The sequence below is a fragment of the Xiphias gladius genome, chromosome 19, assembly GCF_016859285.1.
Source record: "Xiphias gladius isolate SHS-SW01 ecotype Sanya breed wild chromosome 19, ASM1685928v1, whole genome shotgun sequence".
Taxonomy (NCBI): domain Eukaryota; kingdom Metazoa; phylum Chordata; class Actinopteri; order Istiophoriformes; family Xiphiidae; genus Xiphias; species Xiphias gladius.
In genome coordinates this window covers 11,511,001-11,529,697 of record NC_053418.1, presented here as the reverse complement: position 1 = coordinate 11,529,697, position 18,697 = coordinate 11,511,001, and the positions used below count along the sequence as shown (strand labels likewise).

Below are 18,697 nucleotides of genomic sequence, written 5' to 3'. Positions count from 1 at the left end.
CTGTTTGTGTTTGTCTGTGTGCGCAAATTGATGTTTTGCACTGTGTGTGTGTGTGTGTGTGTGTATGAGAGTGTATCTTGGTTTTTTTGTGGTCTGTATGAAGGGAAAAGACTCCTTTTCTTCCTTGCTACACAGAAAACAGCTTGTGCTGTATGTGGAGTGGAGAATTAATGACTGTCCCACCTTTCACAAATTGCTAATCATCCTTTTTAAATATGCATAGAAATCAATCAACATTTCTTGCGTGGACTAAAGGTCATATGTTTCCCTATTTAATTTTCCATTAAGTAGTTACAGTAGATAAGCCGTTATATTCTACCATACTTAAGATGAAAGCCTGCCACATAATTTGTAGAAGGAAAAAAAATAGAAACAAAGTAAGAAAAGGAAAGAAAATGCAAGTAAAAAGCATGTAAATCATGAAAAAATCCAGGTGAGGAATCAATTGAAATAATACACAAAAGACTCCCAGAACTAGGGCAGCACTAGCCCTGTAGCACATACTTTGCCACCTGAGATAAACCAATCAACCAAAATAAGTTATTTATTTCACTAGCTCTTACTGTAATCGTCATCCCCACACAGCTTTTTTCTAAACTACTTTTTTATCTTTGGAAATATCCATGGTGGTAGAGCCATACTTTCTTCTCAAAGTTACTGTAGCTGGTACAGTATAGTACGTAACAGACAAATGCTGTTCTTCATGTAACAGCACCAGGCACTACTAGTCTGAGGTTTTCTACCATGCCAAGGTTACACTTCAATACTCAGCATCTCAGCTCAAATCTATGATATAAGATGCTGATCAGCTGACGCTCTAGGGTTGCTGTGAGAGCTGTTCAGGTACGCTATGTGCCACCAGCTGGAGGCCACCGGTAGTTTAAAGCCTCCTCTGCTTGTAGACTTAATTTGTTTTAGTTACGCAGTGTGGATCATGGCAGATTCTTATCACAATACGAATGAGCTGCGCAGGTTACTCATACTTGTAGCCATCTAAGACTTTTAGATACCATATTTTGTGATATTGAGATCTGTGACTTGCTTGACCAGTTATTACTTTTAAATCAAAGCAACAAGCGTGTAATCCTTTTCACTTGTGTTCTCTTCTGTTTTGCCTTAAATTTCACACAAAAGATCATTTTATTTTTTATGTTGCAACAATAACGTGATGAAGAGCTATGGTCAAAGAGTTTAGCATATATCCTGGTTATTATATTTACCATATGTAATCCAACTTAATCCTGGTAATCTTCTGGCCAGTTTATAACAGAGCAGCACACAACCATTTGTATTGACCAAGTACTTAAAATGAATTTGTATGTGATTGTGTTTTTCTGTGGTTGTGTAACATTTCATGTGTATTGTTTGAGCGACTATAGTGTACACTCCAGTTTCACATGGTTTAAATTATGCTCCTCTCTGAGTATATTATATTGCCTTTTCTTAAGGGCACGTTCATGTGTGTGGGCGTGTGTTTGTTTGTGTAAATAAGCATGCATGTATGTAGTGTGCTTATCGTTGCTGTATAATTTGCATTGTGAGCCGGTATTGTGAAGCTTGTGGGAATCACTTTCATTTGAAATTGATTTACTGATATTTGATGATGGAAGTGTCATTCTACTATCAACAGAGCAGAACAAAATTCAGCCATTCACCTGCCATATTTATCTTTCTACACCCCCTGATGGGAAAAAATGAATAGGACACAACAAAATGATTTCAGTCCCTGTTAAATCAGATTGAATACTGAAATTTGTGGGCGGAACCGAAAAAGGTTTAATTAATTCTGTAAATATACAATTCTATGTTGACTTGAGCTACAGAATTGAGGTTTCACCCTTTAGGGTACTAAATTAATGTTTTCCCTCAAAGGTTACAATTTGAACCACTGTATCATGGAATTTGAACTCAAATCATATTTGGAGAGCTAAGCTTCCAGGGTTTGTTGCCATTTGGCTAAGTTGATGGGATATCTGTACAGTAAAACAGCATTAAATGTCCATATAAAACACTCAAAGTACTTCTGCAGTGTCAGATCCTCAGGTAACTACTTACCATTAATGCACAGTAGATCCCAAAGTCCAATCTGCCCCCTTTTCAACATCAACAAAAAAAAAAGCAGATTGGTTTGAACTGATTTTCTTTGGGTAGGAGGTAATGATACACTAAAAAATTATCATTTCATGCTCATGGAGGATAGTTTTTTACTTTATTTTACAGCAAACGAAGTCTGCTAAGAACAAGGGCAGCTTAGTGCGTGCCTCTGACAATATTAAGTGAGAGGAAAGAAATATAAACACAATAGAGATGCTGATTATGCAGCTTCCAAGTAATTTTTAAGAAAATAATTGCAATCATCCAATTACTATATCAATCACTCACTCACTCTTTTTCGCCAGTTAACATAGCTAACCCTTATTGTTCATTAGGAGCTATCACAGTCTAAAGACACAATGAAGAACCATGATCATTCATTCACCTCCTCTGCAGTACCTTGGACCTGTCGTGCACTCCTGGTCCAATGACACCATGTGTCCTTGTTCAACCACTGTTAAGCAATCTGTTGCCTTTGCTTTATTCTTTAGAAAATGAATGGCCTGTCCTGAACACAGGAAAGCATTTGTTGTAGTGGAGCTTAAACAATTATTCAAGGTGCTGGAGTCAGCTACCCTGTCAGCCCGTGTTACTTTCAAACTATTCACGTAGATGCTAGACTCGGTGTATGTATAGATGCTGTGTGGGTGACTGTTTGGGGGCGAGCGTGTCAGCATGCAGGTGTGGATAGAGGGGAACAATGTTTTTGTTCCCCTCTGTCCATCTTTCTTCTCAGTCCCCTCTCTCATTTCTTCCTCACGTCTCGCCTGTCCGTGTGTTTGTTGTGTAAATGTTTGTGTCTGTAAGTATGTTTTGCCACGCAAAGACCATTCAAAGTGTTAAGGTCTGTTACCCTGCCAGCTTTCATTACTGTCAAACTTATATCCTACTGTGTATATGTTAGATATGGTGGTATGATTCTACATGTTTAAAACTCTCTTTTGTCAAGTTTTTCTGTTATCCTCCACCCCCTTGCCCATGATACCTTAACTCCTTGCTCTACTCTACGTGTCTTTCATTTGTTGAACTCTACTCTGCTAAGCAACCTGGCAAGCTGTTGTAAATAATTTAAAATTTGGCTCAGTTTGCCAAGCAGGCTTTCTTCCTTGCCAACACATCTGCACACGTGACTTAGTAAACACACTTTGCAATCTGTGTACAGTACACACCATCAAATTATATTTCTGAGTGGCAAATTGTTCACCCAGTGTTCACTTCTGATTGTAACACAGAACCTATTATACATCTAATCATGTCAGTGAGGGTTGTTTTCTCTCTGTTCCATGGATCAAAAGGCCATTAACAGTTAGAGTAATGTTACTACATCGGTTTCGAACTTTAGTTTTTGTCTCTACTGTTACTGGTATCCCAAGGTTATGGTTCTTTTTTTAATCCTGTTTGAATGATGAACTGTAACCTCGTTGCTCCTGCTGGTGTTACAACATAGACACTGTGTACAGCAAATCCAAGTCTTAGCCAGCCCTGATCTATGTGTCTTCACTGTGTCTGTGTTAAATTGGACTTAGACAGCAAAGGTCTGACAAACATCAGAGACAAATTGAGAAATATTTAAAGCTGCGATATTGATGTTTCAGAGGCAACAGTATGCTAAATAATTTAGATGCAATTCTTGTAAATTGATCCTTACAACCTTTCTCATTAATGCTGGCAGATATGCAGCCACTTGAACTTTCTTGTAGGCATATAAAGCTATTGCTGCAATGTTCATTTGTTGCATCATGAATATCTTGAACTGAGTGGTTAAAAAAAAAAAAAAAGCTCATCCAGCATTTTTTTTTTTTTTTTTTTTTTTTTTGCAAATCATCATGATACTGTTGAATTTTCTTTCGGCATATAAGAGAACAACTAGATGCACTCAAATGCATGTTTTAATAAACCATCAGAAGCACATTTTACAGAGCAAGGAAACAACTTCTATCCTTAATGGCTTTTGCATAGACATAAAAATATTTTTTTCTAGTTAAGCTTGTAGTTGTACATATCCAATGTAGTCGTACATATCCAATGAGCTTATCGTCTCAACTTGTCATCTTGAAAACCAAAAGGGATACTACACCTTCCTGGAATTAGTTTTTCTCATTGATTCATTTTATTTGTTTGAGGTGCCTCATTGTCATGTTTTAGTATGTTCTCCAATAATATTAAAGATAAATGGAACTACTTCTTTGAGTCACAGTGGATGAAATGACTTTGACAGTCTTTAACCACGCCAAGTAAACACTGAACATTTCTCTAAGTAAAACGTGTTTAATGATTACTCTAAGTGAACAAAAGCTATTAGGTTCATCCATCCAGTATGCAATGCATTCCTAATGTGTTAGGCGACTAAACAGTCTTGTCCAGCTGGATCATTCATCAACAGTTGCCTTTGTCCTCTCTCTTTGCCTGCTTCCTCTGTTCCTGTCTTCATCAATCAATTAAACCTTTTTGTCCAATTTGGTAAAGTGAAACATCTTATGCTCTGTTTCAGAGTTGAGCTCCGAGAACCAGCGCACCTGCTTTCAGATCGTTAATGCCTACATATACTTGTCTGCCACAGAGTTCCTGCAGGTGAGGCACTCAAACATGCTGTATGTCAAGTGAAGCATTTCATTATAAAGAGACAAAGACACTAATGCACATACATTATATAAAGTTTAACCTCCGTATGTATGAATTTGTGTATTTCCAGAACTATGCAGAATCATTGTGCCGATCCTTCTGTGATCTACTGAAAGACATCACAAATGAGGGACAGGTCCAAGTGCTCAAGGTACTGTCAACTCCCTCACACACACACACACACACACACACACACACACACACACACACACACACACACACACACACACACACACACACACACACACACATATACACACACACATATACACACACACACACACACACACCTATATATCTCTTTTGCTTACTCTCTCTCTTTTTATTCATTTTTCATTCTGCCTTCTTAAGTTCTACCACAGCGTTTGTTTGTTTTGCCTGTGTGGCCCGGTGAAGATGTTTTGGTGATGGATGCGAACAGGACAGATTCGATGACTGCGGTGTAGAACTGGCTCAACTGCTCCTGTGGCGGACCATTCTTCCTCAGTTGCTGAAGAAAGTACATCCTCTTTTGGGCCGTTTTGAAGATGGAGTTGATATTGCTCTACCACTTCAAGTTTTGGGAAATGGTAGTTCCCAGAAACTTGAAGGTCTCCACTGTTGACATAAGGCTGTTGGATATTGTGAGGGGGAGCAGTGCTGAGGGTGTCTCCTAAAGTCCACTGTCACCTCCACAGCCTTGAGCTTGTTCAGCTCCAAGTTGTTCTGACTGCACCAGAGCACCAACTGGTTATCCTCCTTGCATTATGCAGACTAGTCGCCATTCTGGATGAGTCCAGTGACCGTAGTGTCGTCTGCAAACCTCAGGATTTTAACAGCTGGGTCCTTGGAGGTGCAGTTGTTGGTAAAGAGAGAGAAGGGCAGTGGGGAGAGGACACCAACCCTGGGGGGCACCAGTGTTGACTGTCCGTAAACTAGAAGTGACGTCTCAAAGCCTCGCCTGCTGCTGCCTGCCTGTCAGGAAGATGGTGATCCACTGACAGATAAGGGGGGATACAGTGACCTGGGAGAGTTAGGAGGGAGTGGTGTTGCAGGTCAAGGTGTTGCAGGATGTAGTGCAGTCCCATGTTGACTGTGTCATCCACTGACCTGTTTGACCAGTAGGCAAACTGCAGGGGGTCCAGCAGGTGTACTGTGACGTTCTTCAGGTGGGCTAACACCAGTTGTTCAAAAGAACTTATGAACACAGATGTCGGAGCGATAGCCTGTAGTCATTCAGTCCTGTGATGGGGGCTGTTGTTGGTGGGCTGGTGTGGTTGAGGGGTATGAATTTGTCCCTCTCAAACCTATGTCAGCCAGGTCTTTGTTTGCCTCAGCAGGGGGGATGGTCTCTTGTAGTTTGTAATGTCTTTCAGGCCTCTCCACACTGATGCAGGGTTGTTGGCTTGAAACAATGTTTTTCAGCCTTTCAGTGTAGCTTCTTTCTTTTTTAGTAAATTTCTAGTGTTTTCTGTAGGCTTTTTCCTTGGCCTGACAAAGTTGTCTTAGTCTGGTTGTGAACCATGGCTTAATGTTGTATGTGCAGAAGGTCTTGTTTTGGCACATGTCTTCACAAAAGCTGATGTTAGATGTCATAGTGTCAGTCAATTCATCTGGGTTGCCAGTTGCAGCTTCAAAAACACTCCAGTCAGTGCAGTCAAAACCTCCCTTTCCGGCTCCCTCCCAAGTTATCCCTGTCTATTCTTCTTGTGTTATTCCTTGCTACTGTTTCTTACTCCCCTCTCTTGAGTCGTGTCCCTCATCCTCCCTTTCTTTGTGTCTCTGCAGGTTGTAGAGATAGCTTTAAAGGTTAGCCCCATACTGGGAGCCCACATGTTCCAGCCCCTGTTGCCAGCTGTCTTCAGAGGTATCGTGGACGGTGAGGTGAGTCTTACCTTTACATTTTGCAGAGACCTGGACTGGGATTATATAAAATTAAAGGACAAACATATAAAGGTTTGATGTATTACCTGTGGTGCTTTTTTACTCATTTTCCATCCTCCTTTACTGAATGTTTAAATATTTATCCTTATTAAACCTTAAACTGCTTCCTTTAAATGCAACAATTCCTGCCCCTGTGTGTTCTTCCAGTTTGTCCTTCTCTGTCACATGAAATTAATTCTTATGGAGAATATATACTGGCATTTATTGATCAACTCAGATGAAGGTCATAGATTGCCTGGCCAGGATTCTGCTGTGTCAGTGGGCTTATCTTTTTTTCTCCCTTATCATGCTTAATGACCCGTGCTTTATGTAAAAGCATTTGTGCATGGGTACGTTTCTGCATCCGCATATGATTGTGTATTCCCATTGTGTGTGTTTGTGTTTGTGTGTGTGTTTGTGTTTGTGTTTGTGTTGTACAGCGATACCCCGTGGTGATGTCCACCTACCTAGGCATCATGGGTCGTGTCCTGCTCCAGAACTCCAGTTTCTTCTCCTCTTTGCTCACTCAAATGGCCTCTGATTGCAGCCAGGAGGTGAGGCTCGATGTCTGCCCTTCATTTTTGTCTTCTCAGCACAGTCTTTTTGAATGTCTCTGAGAGACATAACTGCAAAGTTCCTGTTAAAAGGAAATAATTGTGAACAAGGCTGAAAGTTATGATCCAAGGGATTGGTAACATTTTCAAGCCCTAAAGTTAGTCTCTTTACTGTGAGACTCTGGCACTGTTGTTTTTGTGACACAAAGCAAAATTAATTTTGCCTTGTTTCGACATTGCTGCCTTAAACTAAATAAATAAAAAGCCCAGACTTGTCTCACCATCATGTCAAATTCTTCCTTTTTGATGATAGAGAACAAGGCTGGAAGGTAAATGAGGCTGAACAAGCATGGAAAGCCAGTTTTGCTGACATTTACGACATTGGTAGAACAATATTTTTAAACATTAAATAAAATCTATCAGTATCTTGTATCTTAAGTTGTCAAACACTGTCTCTGTCCTCCCTCTTGTCTATGCCTCTTCATTCAATCTTGTCATTCCTCATCAGATGGACCAATTGCTGGGCAGTGTGATAGAGATGTGGGTCGACCGCATGGACAACATCACTCAGCCAGAGAGGAGGAAGCTGTCGTCGCTGGCTCTACTTTCCCTTCTACCATCTGACAACAGGTGAGAAACATTTGTCCTTCATTTATGTGCTGATGGGGCTTTATACTGTTGAAAAGTAAATAGCATCCACCCTGTTAGCCCAGCTAAAATAAGGGGAATGTGAAGAGATATACTTTACAAATGATTTATTTAGGTCTTATTCATCTTTATAGACTATAGCTGGTGGTAATATCTTTCTCTGTGTGGTTTGTGGTGTTGAATGGAATATTAGATCTTGTTAAAAAGTTTGAGAAGAATAATAGACTTTTGTCCTAGAGTCATAATATGCTGCACTAATTCAACAGAGTAACCAGTATTGCCTCACCAAATGGGTATAATATGTCACAGTGGCTCAGCACACATACATGTACTGTATGCACAGTGCAAGCACACGTGGGAAGTGGGATTTTCAGACAGATTTTGAATCTTTACATAGTGCTTACAGGATGTAGTGTGTGTTGTAAGCGAGACAACTTTATGCCCAACAGAATGTGGGGCATGTCTAGACAGGTGTTGACCCATGGTTTTACATACAAGCTCACAAACATGTTCTATGAGCTCATATTCTGTCAAACTAAACATGCCGAAGCCCGACTCTATGATGAGAGACGTGCAATGTCATTTGGGACTTGAATCTGTAAATTATCAGGTTTTACCAGCAGCATGACGCAACTCTCTGTTCTTGCATCCACATGTGCCCTGTGTGATTATTTGAATGTGTGTGGTAACGCAAGTGTTGACCACAACTAGATGAGTTATAGTGGATTATGGTGCTGAGACCCAATACCATCTAGGCTAGTGATGCACAGGTCAGGGTTTTTCAATACCCGCACCCCCCTGACCACTTATGATAGCCAATCCGCACTTACAAATATATGTGTTAATCAACAACCCGAACGTCACTCAAACACAAACCGGCATCTTTAGCCCATATAGCGATAGCATCCGTATAATAGAGTAAGAGATAACTTTTTCTTATTTAATGAATGTTTCAAAAAGATAGACAAGAAGGTTTTGCATGAGCCACCGTAGGCTTCAGCAAAGTGAGCATTTTTGCACTTTTTTTTTTTTTTTTTTTTTTTTTTTTGGGCTGTTTGTCCAAATGTTGCCATCAGTAGGTGATTTTAGGGGCGATGAGGGGGAATGCCATCACCCTTGTTAGCAAAATGGCCCAAATGCATCCCCCTTGTTAACCTGCCCCCCCCCGTCCATCCCCTAGTTGCAGGGGCAGAGGGGTTGTTCAGCTCAATATGTAAATCTAGTCTGCCTGACTCATTGATCCTTCATCTGACTGAAGTTTGTGCAAGTTAAAATCTATGGGTCTGACCATGGCTCTGGAATATAGTAGCCCTGTGTACTGATAAATCCATGGTGCTGTCTGTTGTGCTGAAATAGCAGACGGCTTTGTGATTGTGCCTTTTCTATCAGTCCCGCCCTCCTGTCAGTTTCGCCTTGGATCTATAATATTCTCTTAATTATATACTATAAATTCTCAATTCTATACTATGTTGTAGCCTATATACTCTATAGAGTAATGTCACCTTCATGACCAAAGTGACAAGTAGTAATGTGTAGTTGCAGAAGAGCAACAGGATCCTAGAGACACACTGCTGGCTGTAAATTCCTATAATATTCCTTTATACCCAACTGCTACAGTTACGTAATTCGTGATAAAGTTTATACTGTCAAAACTACAGTATAAACTCGCATTATTAAAATGCTTAATGTCCACATCCAGTTAAAGAATAGGCCTCCAAAAAATATGTATTTATGCTAATAGCAGTTCTGTTAAATTGACATTATAAAGGCAATTATAGTATCGAGAAGTAGGCTAGTCCTATATGATAATCCTGAAGTCCTAATATAAAGTACCCATTGAGTCATCCCCCTGCTTTAAAATAACAAATCACCTACTGATTAGTTAATCACCCGACTGCACAGATTTTTCTGGGATGAAGTGACATGTCAGCACTGTATATGATCTTATATTGAAGCCGTTGGTCCACATATTGGTTGTGATGCCAATTGTGTATTCCAGCGCTTTATTGATAGACTGACATAGACTAGCTTTTTCTTTTTTTGCCTGCTCTTTTGCTCTGTTGGAGATGGTCTGCCTGTGTATGTCAGAGCAGCAGAACTGCACAAAATCGTCAGCGAGTTTACCTTGTCCTTCATGAATGTTGACATCAAGGGCTGATGTGATGTAGCTGGAGTGGGCTTTCTAGGCTCTGGGGCAGCAAATATACGACATCATATTTGTACAATGCCACACAACTCAAGCAGATAACAGTCTGTAATGGTGTCATCGATCTGGACAACCTGCCCCCATGGGACCAGCAGGTTATCTAATCACTAATCTGAGCCAACATCTCTTACCATGTCAATGAAGAAGCAAACATGCACGCTCACAGAAAACAAGCCCTCTTAGATCAAAAGTGTGGAAGTTGTCCATGTCAAAGTTTTTAAAACTTTTGTCTGCAATGCTATAAAAGTTGCACCCAAACAGTTACTTTCCCTACCAGAGCACCTGCTTAGTGCCTCATGATACAGCACTAAGCAGCTCTGCAGGTTAAATCTAAGGTTTAAACTAAAGTATATAAGTGTTAACTGTATACCCTCTGCATTTGTGCAGGATGATGATGATGATGATGGTAGCATGTAGATAAAATATATGATTTAACCTGATGTACTGTATCTTTACTTTACTACTAATCAAATTACTTAAGTTCAACCAACATGTTATCAGTGAGAGAGATGGAATATTGAATTTAGTGTGAGATACAGAATATTCTTTTCTTGTCTGAGTCATTACACATTAGGCTGTCACCTACACCTAAGTTGGACTCGTGTGCAGGAAGGCAAAGTCCCAAATATTAAAAAAAAAAGAGATTTTCCTTCTCTTCACTTGCCTTCAAAGGATTTTCTCATTTCTTTTTCTAATTGAAACTTCTCTTCAAGTGGTTCAAAGGAGTTACTCTGGCTTTTAATGATCAACTTTACTTGTGATGTCCTGTCTGACTGTATGGTGGTGCAAGTTTTATCAGGATTTTGGGAAGCTCAGTATTCTGCACTCCAGATATGGTAATCATAGATGTAGACAGGCATGAAATCCTTTGTTACGCCCCCATCCTTGGTCTGGAACAGCAATTGATTATGACAGCCCTGGGTGGTTAAGGGCTGCATGACAAATCAACTTTCCCAAATACAATCATAAGTAAAATTGGAAGAGATCCATATCTCGTCCATTGCTGCCCTTAATATCATCTGATAGTCTTTTTTTTTTTTTTCCTATAAGATTTAGTGAAGTGTCTCACTTTAAGTTGAAATTGTGGGTATCCTAAATTCTGTTTTTCACTTGTATTGAGAAATTAATCTCAATCATTTAGCTGATTTTTTTTTTCACTCTTATGTTACATATAATTTTGAAATAAAATGCATTATTGAAAAATTTGCAATCACAAGAAAAAAGTTAAAGAAAAAAAGGAGTAATTGCTCATGTGTTGACAAGATAGGTGTTAGATAAAAATTAAATATTTTGGCCTGTAGGACTCTGCAGTGTTCATTGGTATCGTATAAATTTGTTGCTCAAAAATATTTCTGAAGAAAGACAGACAGATCTTTCCTTGTTTCTGTGTTAGTCCCTGGTAGTGAGAGTGGTTGATTTTGATCTTATTTGGCAACCACATTAACATCGAAGCATGCCCTTTCTAGTATGACCGAGTAACTGCAGTTTCTCTATTCTTCATTGTTGATTCATACATCATTCTTTGGACCAGAATTTTCTCTTACTAGTTTTTTTGTTTTGTTTTGTTTTGTTTTTGTTTTTTTGGGAACAGCAGTACACAGTTCCTAGATTGTTCCTGATTCATACAAGTCCTTTGTAATACAATATTTAGAAATGGACAAAATGTGAATACTAGTGGTACTAGTTATGCTAATGACATTAAATGTCCTATCTTTTATTCTTTAATTTTGATGTGTAAAAGAGAAAATGTGTATTATGCACTCAGTTTATACAGCTGTACAGTAGAACACACCACTAGGAATTTGCTTCAAGGCAAAAAGGCACCACTAGAGTGCTGGGAAAGAGCTGGAGAAGGTGATACATACAATAGGGAAGTATTCAGTTAGGCATTTCTTATTACTTATTGCTGGTTTGTGTGTTTCAGTCTGGGGGACCAGTCAGGAATATAAACCATGCAGTTTCTCCCCTTCATTTGAGTAGTAGATGGATAATATGCCAAACAACTGTTGAAGTTAGCAGGGATATAATTAGATTAGAACACTATTAGCAGTGCAGTATCTTAACTTCTGTTGCTTCTAAATTTGATCACTGACTGTATTTTGTGTTTCTATGTATCACATATTCAGTCAGATACTACTTTTTTTTTCACTTTCACAATTTGTTTTTATTGAATCTTACTTGCTTTTTCTGATTAAATCCGTTCACTGAATACATCAGTGTCTTGTTTGTCCTCTGGTATGCCAAACTTTGGAAGGACTGAATCTAAGTAGCACTAACTTTTTTGCAGTCTAAGGCCACTAGAGTGTTTCATTCTCATTTTGTATTTAACATACACAGCCAGTCATTAGAACCTCTCATTCAGCCTTTTTTTTGCAGTGCTAGTTTATCATCACTAACAGTTTGCTTTTTGATGGTAAAGCTTCTGTTAAGAAATGCAAGTACTCAACAAGATCAAGGACATTAATAAATAAATATGTACATCTTTATTGCCTGGATCTGCTATGCTCATATTTTGTCTAATCGTGAGTTTCTATCTCAAAGTTGGTACATCATATGAGGGATCAAATATTCTCTGTGCATAGGCTGCAAGTACTTTTTGTCTCATCAAACTTTTGATTCGTTTTTGTAGTTTTATAGTTTTATTTAATTTATTTAATTAAAACATTTTGACTGTTTTGTTGAATTGTGCCTTTTTTTCTTTTTTTTTTTTAAGCACTACATGACCATAAACAGTGTTACCCAGCCCATAAAGATAAAGATGTAAGGTGCTGGAGCACACCTAGCTGTAGCTTGCACAGCAGACATGTTACTGGATTTATATTTTAGCATGCAATTATAAGTAGATTATCACTCCTACTTAAAACTCTTCTCCATTTTGAGATTATGCAATTCCTTGCCTTTAATTGTTGCTTTTATCGCACGTATATTTTTAGGAATGTGTCATTTTTTTAATTCTTAATCATTTATTCACAAGGTTAATTTCTCAGTACTGTCATTGGAATATTACCCATTTTAATTGGTAGCTTTGATATGAATTGAATACTCCATGGCTTCAATTTACTAATGCAAGAACTTTTACGCCATCTTCAGCCCTAGAGTTACACACTCGCCACTTACACCACCAAAGCACTTTGACTAGGGTCTAGCCTACTGATATAAAACCAGTGATGTTCAGCAGCATCAATTGTAATCATTGATGCTTATTTGAAATCCATTTTCAGCAAGCTCCGCTGGAATATATGTCATTTTTAAGAGGAGGTATTATAGCAGTGTGGCACTCCTTCTACAAGGAGGAAAGATTTTGCCATACAAAGTGCCATCTGCCACAGAAAGAAAATCAGAATGCAATTTGATGATAAAATGATTTGCTGAAAACAAAATTCAGCACTCTGTGTTGAACTAACACACTTTGGGGCAGAAATTCACACCGAAAATATAATTTTGGTTACAGCCTTCACTGGTTACTGTCTTGTGCCTCCTTGGAGCTGCCTTTTGTTTATGGAGTGACGATGATACAGAGACACTTGATTCTGATGAGGACTTTCTGGCTGCAACTATTTTGTTTTTCCACGTAGCCTGTCAGCTTTCAGATCGGGTTTGCACTTAAACTGATTTGAATGGCAGGCACAAAGCAGCGGCACTAGTCAGTCATTAAAAAATAATCACTGAAGAGGTGTTGGGCTGGATAGAATTAGACCTGAAAGACATGTTTTAACGCATGATAAGGAATTTTTAATACGATGCCTGCATCCAGCTGTTGCTATGGCTGCCAATTTGAGACGATTATTAGGAAATTGGGGGCAGAGGTGTTCAGTGATGTATTTTACACTCTCAGGACATTAATAGTGAAATGTTATTGACTGAGATGAAGAAATATTTCATATTCATCTGGAACAGTTTTTTATTCTTGTTTAAGTCTATCAAAAATTGCCTACAGTAATATTAGCCTTGAATATTATTTTTCTCCTTTCTTCTACATTATGTATTTTATGCTGGGACTCATATATCCTTGTATGTGTGAGTGTGTTATACGTGTGCAAAGTTTGAGTTGGTTGGAGAAACACAATTTTTCTCTCACACCAGTTTAGGAAATATGACTTTACTGCAAAGCCATATGCTGGCTCAATGGATCCCCTATTGCCAAAGCTCAGCGTTCACATTATTTCAGTCTTGATGGCAGTATCTGTAATATGAGCATATACTTGAATCGTGTCCATGGAAGATTCCCACACATAAGAAATAAGAGACATGTCAATGTTTACTGGCTGGGTATGTGTCTGTCATGCACTGATTTTCCTTTTTTTTTGCCAGACTTCATGCTCAGTGAACTGTGCAGAATTGCCTCGGGCCTACCTAGCCAAGTACTTGAACTGGTAGAACCTTTGATGCATCAGGGCCCATAAGCACTCATACTCACTCTTTATGTCTGTATTCTTTCCCTTCCTGCTTTTTAATCCTATTGACATGGGAAAACCCACTTTCTTTCCAGTTCTTTCAAAGAAAGACTCAAATAATTAATCAATGACTGCTGCTCATCTTAAAGCTTTGGTGGTGGGTGTTGTGTGCTGGCATATTTTAAAGATATTCAGTTTCAGCAAGTCAGCAGGCCAAGACTCTACAATACTTCATTGCTGGAAAAAACACCACAGTGGCTATGGGGGAAAAAATAGAGACTCATCCCACAAGGCTTCGTATAAAGACAATTAGCCATGTTTCACACTTGAATGTTTGCTTTGACACAATTAAACTGCCAGTACAGCTGGAAAATCACCCTCATCATATGTGATTGATCAGTACAGTGGCAGCATGTTTTTGTATAAACGTAAAAGTAGAGACATGTTTTCAGTGCACTGTTATACACACCTTATTGTTTGGGCTCATTTGATTTCCCTTTCTCCCTTTTTGCACTTTGTTGTGGTAAAGTCTTCTTACCAAGTGTACATGCTTGGTAGGCATAGAGAAGAAATGTAAATTCCAAAAGCCAAATGGGAAATGGTAAAGGAGAGATGCATAAAAACACAGCAATCTGGACATGGGTGCTGTGATGTGAGTTGATGGATGGCACAGACACCCTTTTCTCTGGGTGGCCATATGTTATTCTGATATCCGCTTTATCCCTTTCACTGTTGCCAGGATTATCCCAGTCTGTTGCTCTCTGTTGTGATGTTGCTCTCAATGACCATTTGCCTATCTGGACAAATACCCACCTCTCTGTATATCGCTCTCTCTCATTCAAACACACACAAACACACAGCTGGTGAATTAATGATCTCATGAGTAATGTGTCTGTGTCATCTGTGTGTTATCAGTGTGATTCAGGACAAGTTTTGTGGCATCATCAACATCTGCGTCGAGGCACTGCATGATGTAATGACAGAAGATACAGAAACAGGCACCTTCAAAGAGTAAGTATACATGAGGAGAAAGGAAAGAAAAACAAATGTATAAATTCTTCTAAATCATAGTTTTTCAGTCAGTCTTTTCCCAAGAAAATGAAGTGACAAAGCTCATGCATGATTAATGAAAACAGTTGAAATATTTGTTTTGCTTTTTAAAGTACATGAAGCAGTGCAATTGCAGATGTGCGTTTAAACTCAAATTAATCAAAAACAATAATCTGAAGAAGGAATTTAAAAATGATAAAAAAGCAGTCACTTTCTCATGGTTCATGACAATGTGGTGAAGGAGGGGTAGTGGCATTTTCGACAGATATATTTCTCTAGAAAAATAATGGCCTGTGAAATGTCCCAGAAACCCCGGTTCACTATGGAAGGAGACACAGCTAACACAGCTTCCCTTCGACTCCGAACGTGCTCTGGCCCTCTCTCCCAGTTGCATGGTACTCATTTCTTAGTAGATGTTAACCTTCATGCAGACAGCCCTTTTCCATGCTGTCAAAATCGCTCAGCACCCTCTAAGAAGTGCCAGTGTGGGGGAAAAAATGCAAAGTTGTGTACCTTTGATTATCATTACCTTTTAAGTTAATGTGCCATAACTTTGTGGCAAATACTTGATTATTTACACATCCAGCAGTTATGGAACAACATTAGGATTCATTTGGAGTCGGGTTGAACATAAGTCCAAAATCACACTCTTTTTTAGCTCTGTTTTTGTTCAGCAACTCCTGAGGGAAATATCTGGCTCTTTAAATGCTAAATGTTTCACTGTGTCACCAGGTAGTCGCTTAGTATGTCTGTATGCTGTTTGGTGCGGAGCAGGCAACCCAGTCTCCTAAAATTTACATTTTTATTCAGATAAGCTGCAACAGCAAATATGTTTTGTGTGACACTTAATGCAACCAGGCTATGTTTTCTACTAATGTAATAACATATCAGTAAAATGTTCACAGACAGTGTAATTATTTTCTCACAAGATATCCCATCTTACTGTACAATATCCACTTGTAGCGACGACAGCTTTTGTAAACAAGTTTATGGTTATGTTAAGGCACTGAAAGCACTTGGCTAAGGTTAGGGAAAGATCGTGGTCTGGTTTAATACAGAATAAGTCCACTGTGACTTCAGACACAATTTCTTTATTTACAAAAAAAAACACGATCATTCCCTAACCTTAAGCGAACCACTTTTGTTGCCTGAACCTGACCACAAATGGGAGTCTGGATGCAAAATCCAATCTCTGATGTGACAGTCATGTGCTTTGTACCCCAAACCATCCACCCCAATCATCTCCTGGCGTCTCCACTGCCATCAATAAATTATTAGAGTATCATCACCTTTAAGTTGATGTGCCATAAGTTTGTGACAAACAGTTGATTATTTGCATCTCCTTGTGACTCCGCTGCCGTTAATAAATGTAGGACTTTGTACATAAAAAAATATGTTGCATCTGAACATAATCCAGCCAGCAATTATATTTCCAACAAAACATATTTGCTGCTGGGGTTTAGTTGTATAGAAACAGAATTTCTGGGAGACGGGGTTGGAGCAGGTAGTGTACCATTGTACCAAGTTTTTTTTTATCAGTGAAAACAGCTCCCTTCTGCTGCTGGGAAAAAAAAAACACATTACGAGAGCGTTGAGAATGAACCAAACCAGTGAAGTTGCGGGGCAAACAGCTAAACAAGGAAATGAAATTCACTATAAAGCCCTGCAAAAAAGAGAGGAGTTGCAGATTTGGTAATTCTCTCACTAAGAGAGAACCTGTCCACATTGTCACATTGTTTTCCCATTGCCATTTGATACATTGTGAAGCATATTAATGATTACTTTAAAGCACTGTTCATCTCAGAACAAAGAGATTGGATTGCAGTTACTTAGCTGTATTTCTTGAAAATATTACCTGTTCTCTCTGCACTTAATTTTAGTGAGTTGATTTTAGTTAGTTTGTATTTCATTAGTTAGAGTTTAGGTAGAATGTAGTTGGAATTTCTGATCACGAATTATAAAGTGCTAAATGTTAAAGTCAGGAAATGTGACCTTCAAGACCCCCCTTACATCACCTCTACTGACAATAAGGATTAAGTAAAAAGGGCAGAGGAAATAAAAAGACCATGCAAAGACTTTGGACTTAGCACAAAGGTTTCTCCTGTAATTCTCTCTGCATGCAGATGAACCATGAACCAATATGAACAGCAGGCAGGGCTATGTACAAAACTGCCAGAAGGTTCAGCCTTTTTTTGTGTGCCTTTGTGTGTGTGCGCATGCTGCCTGTTGTGAAATTGTCTGCTACTGTTTATGTGTGCTTATTAATACTGAGTTGAATGTTGTGTTTGCAGCTGCATGCTGATGAGCCACTTTGAGGAGCCAAAGCTAAGTGATGATGAGGAGCCACCGACTGAGCAGGACAAGAGGAAGAAACTGGTGAGTCAGACACATACTTCTATGCACAAAGTATAATTTTATTTTTGCAATCAGTAAACCTTTTTTTTAATCTTGTGCTGTTCTCATATTAGATTTTTGGACAAATAGCCTCAATTATGTAATTTTTTTCTGTTCATTTACTGAGGTTTCTTTCTCCATGTTCTCTGATGACACAATTAGTCTTTGCCCCTTGTGATATCCTTTATGCCACACTAGAAATCATAATACAAGATTAAAACATTCAACAAAAATAAGCCCAATAATTTAGAGCCCAAAGAAAATCTATTTCTCTGGTAAGCACAGAGAAAGGTGGTCACTTCATACACTCGTTAGTCAGGTACCAATTCAGAGACACCTCTCAGGTTGAATGGCTGCTGCAGCTATTCAGTTACAGCATCATGTAATCATTTAAGTACAGTCCCTGGATGCAGGCATGTGTCTTAGCAGCATGCTGTGAGTCACTTTCGGTGAGCATGGATGTTTTTTGAATACCCATAAATGGCCTCTAGGTGGGGGATATATACCAATTAAACAGTAAGAGTTATGCTTGTGTGTATAGGCATTCACTCTGTATGAGGATGCATTCCTCTGCTTCTCTGTCACACTGTGAAAGCTCAGAAAATTATAACAGCCCTTCACATTGAAGAAATATTGTTTAATTATGATTCTGGCATCTTTCTTTGTGTGTGGTCTTTTCCAAATGAGTGCCTTAGCAAAATTGAATTTATTAAAAAATTACATTTCATTGGGGTTTTAATGAAGAAATTCAGCTGTATTTATTTGCTACTGTGACTTTGTGTGATTTTTTTCTCTGTGTGAGAGTATGTGTGTATTTGCTGGGCGGTATCCCA

General features: G+C 38.8%; 1 protein-coding gene across 1 annotated transcript in view; it reads left to right on the top strand.

Moving 5' to 3' along the window:
* ipo11 (importin 11) overlaps nt 1–18,697 on the top strand; it is a 111,779-nt gene that overhangs the window by 72,871 nt on the left and 20,211 nt on the right. Inside the window, exons 23-29 of the mRNA XM_040154581.1 lie at nt 4,586–4,665; nt 4,787–4,867; nt 6,484–6,579; nt 7,059–7,172; nt 7,681–7,802; nt 15,336–15,431; nt 17,762–17,846. Of these exons, the coding sequence (XP_040010515.1) occupies nt 4,586–4,665; nt 4,787–4,867; nt 6,484–6,579; nt 7,059–7,172; nt 7,681–7,802; nt 15,336–15,431; nt 17,762–17,846 (674 nt within the window). The remainder of the gene's footprint in view (nt 1–4,585; nt 4,666–4,786; nt 4,868–6,483; nt 6,580–7,058; nt 7,173–7,680; nt 7,803–15,335; nt 15,432–17,761; nt 17,847–18,697) is intronic.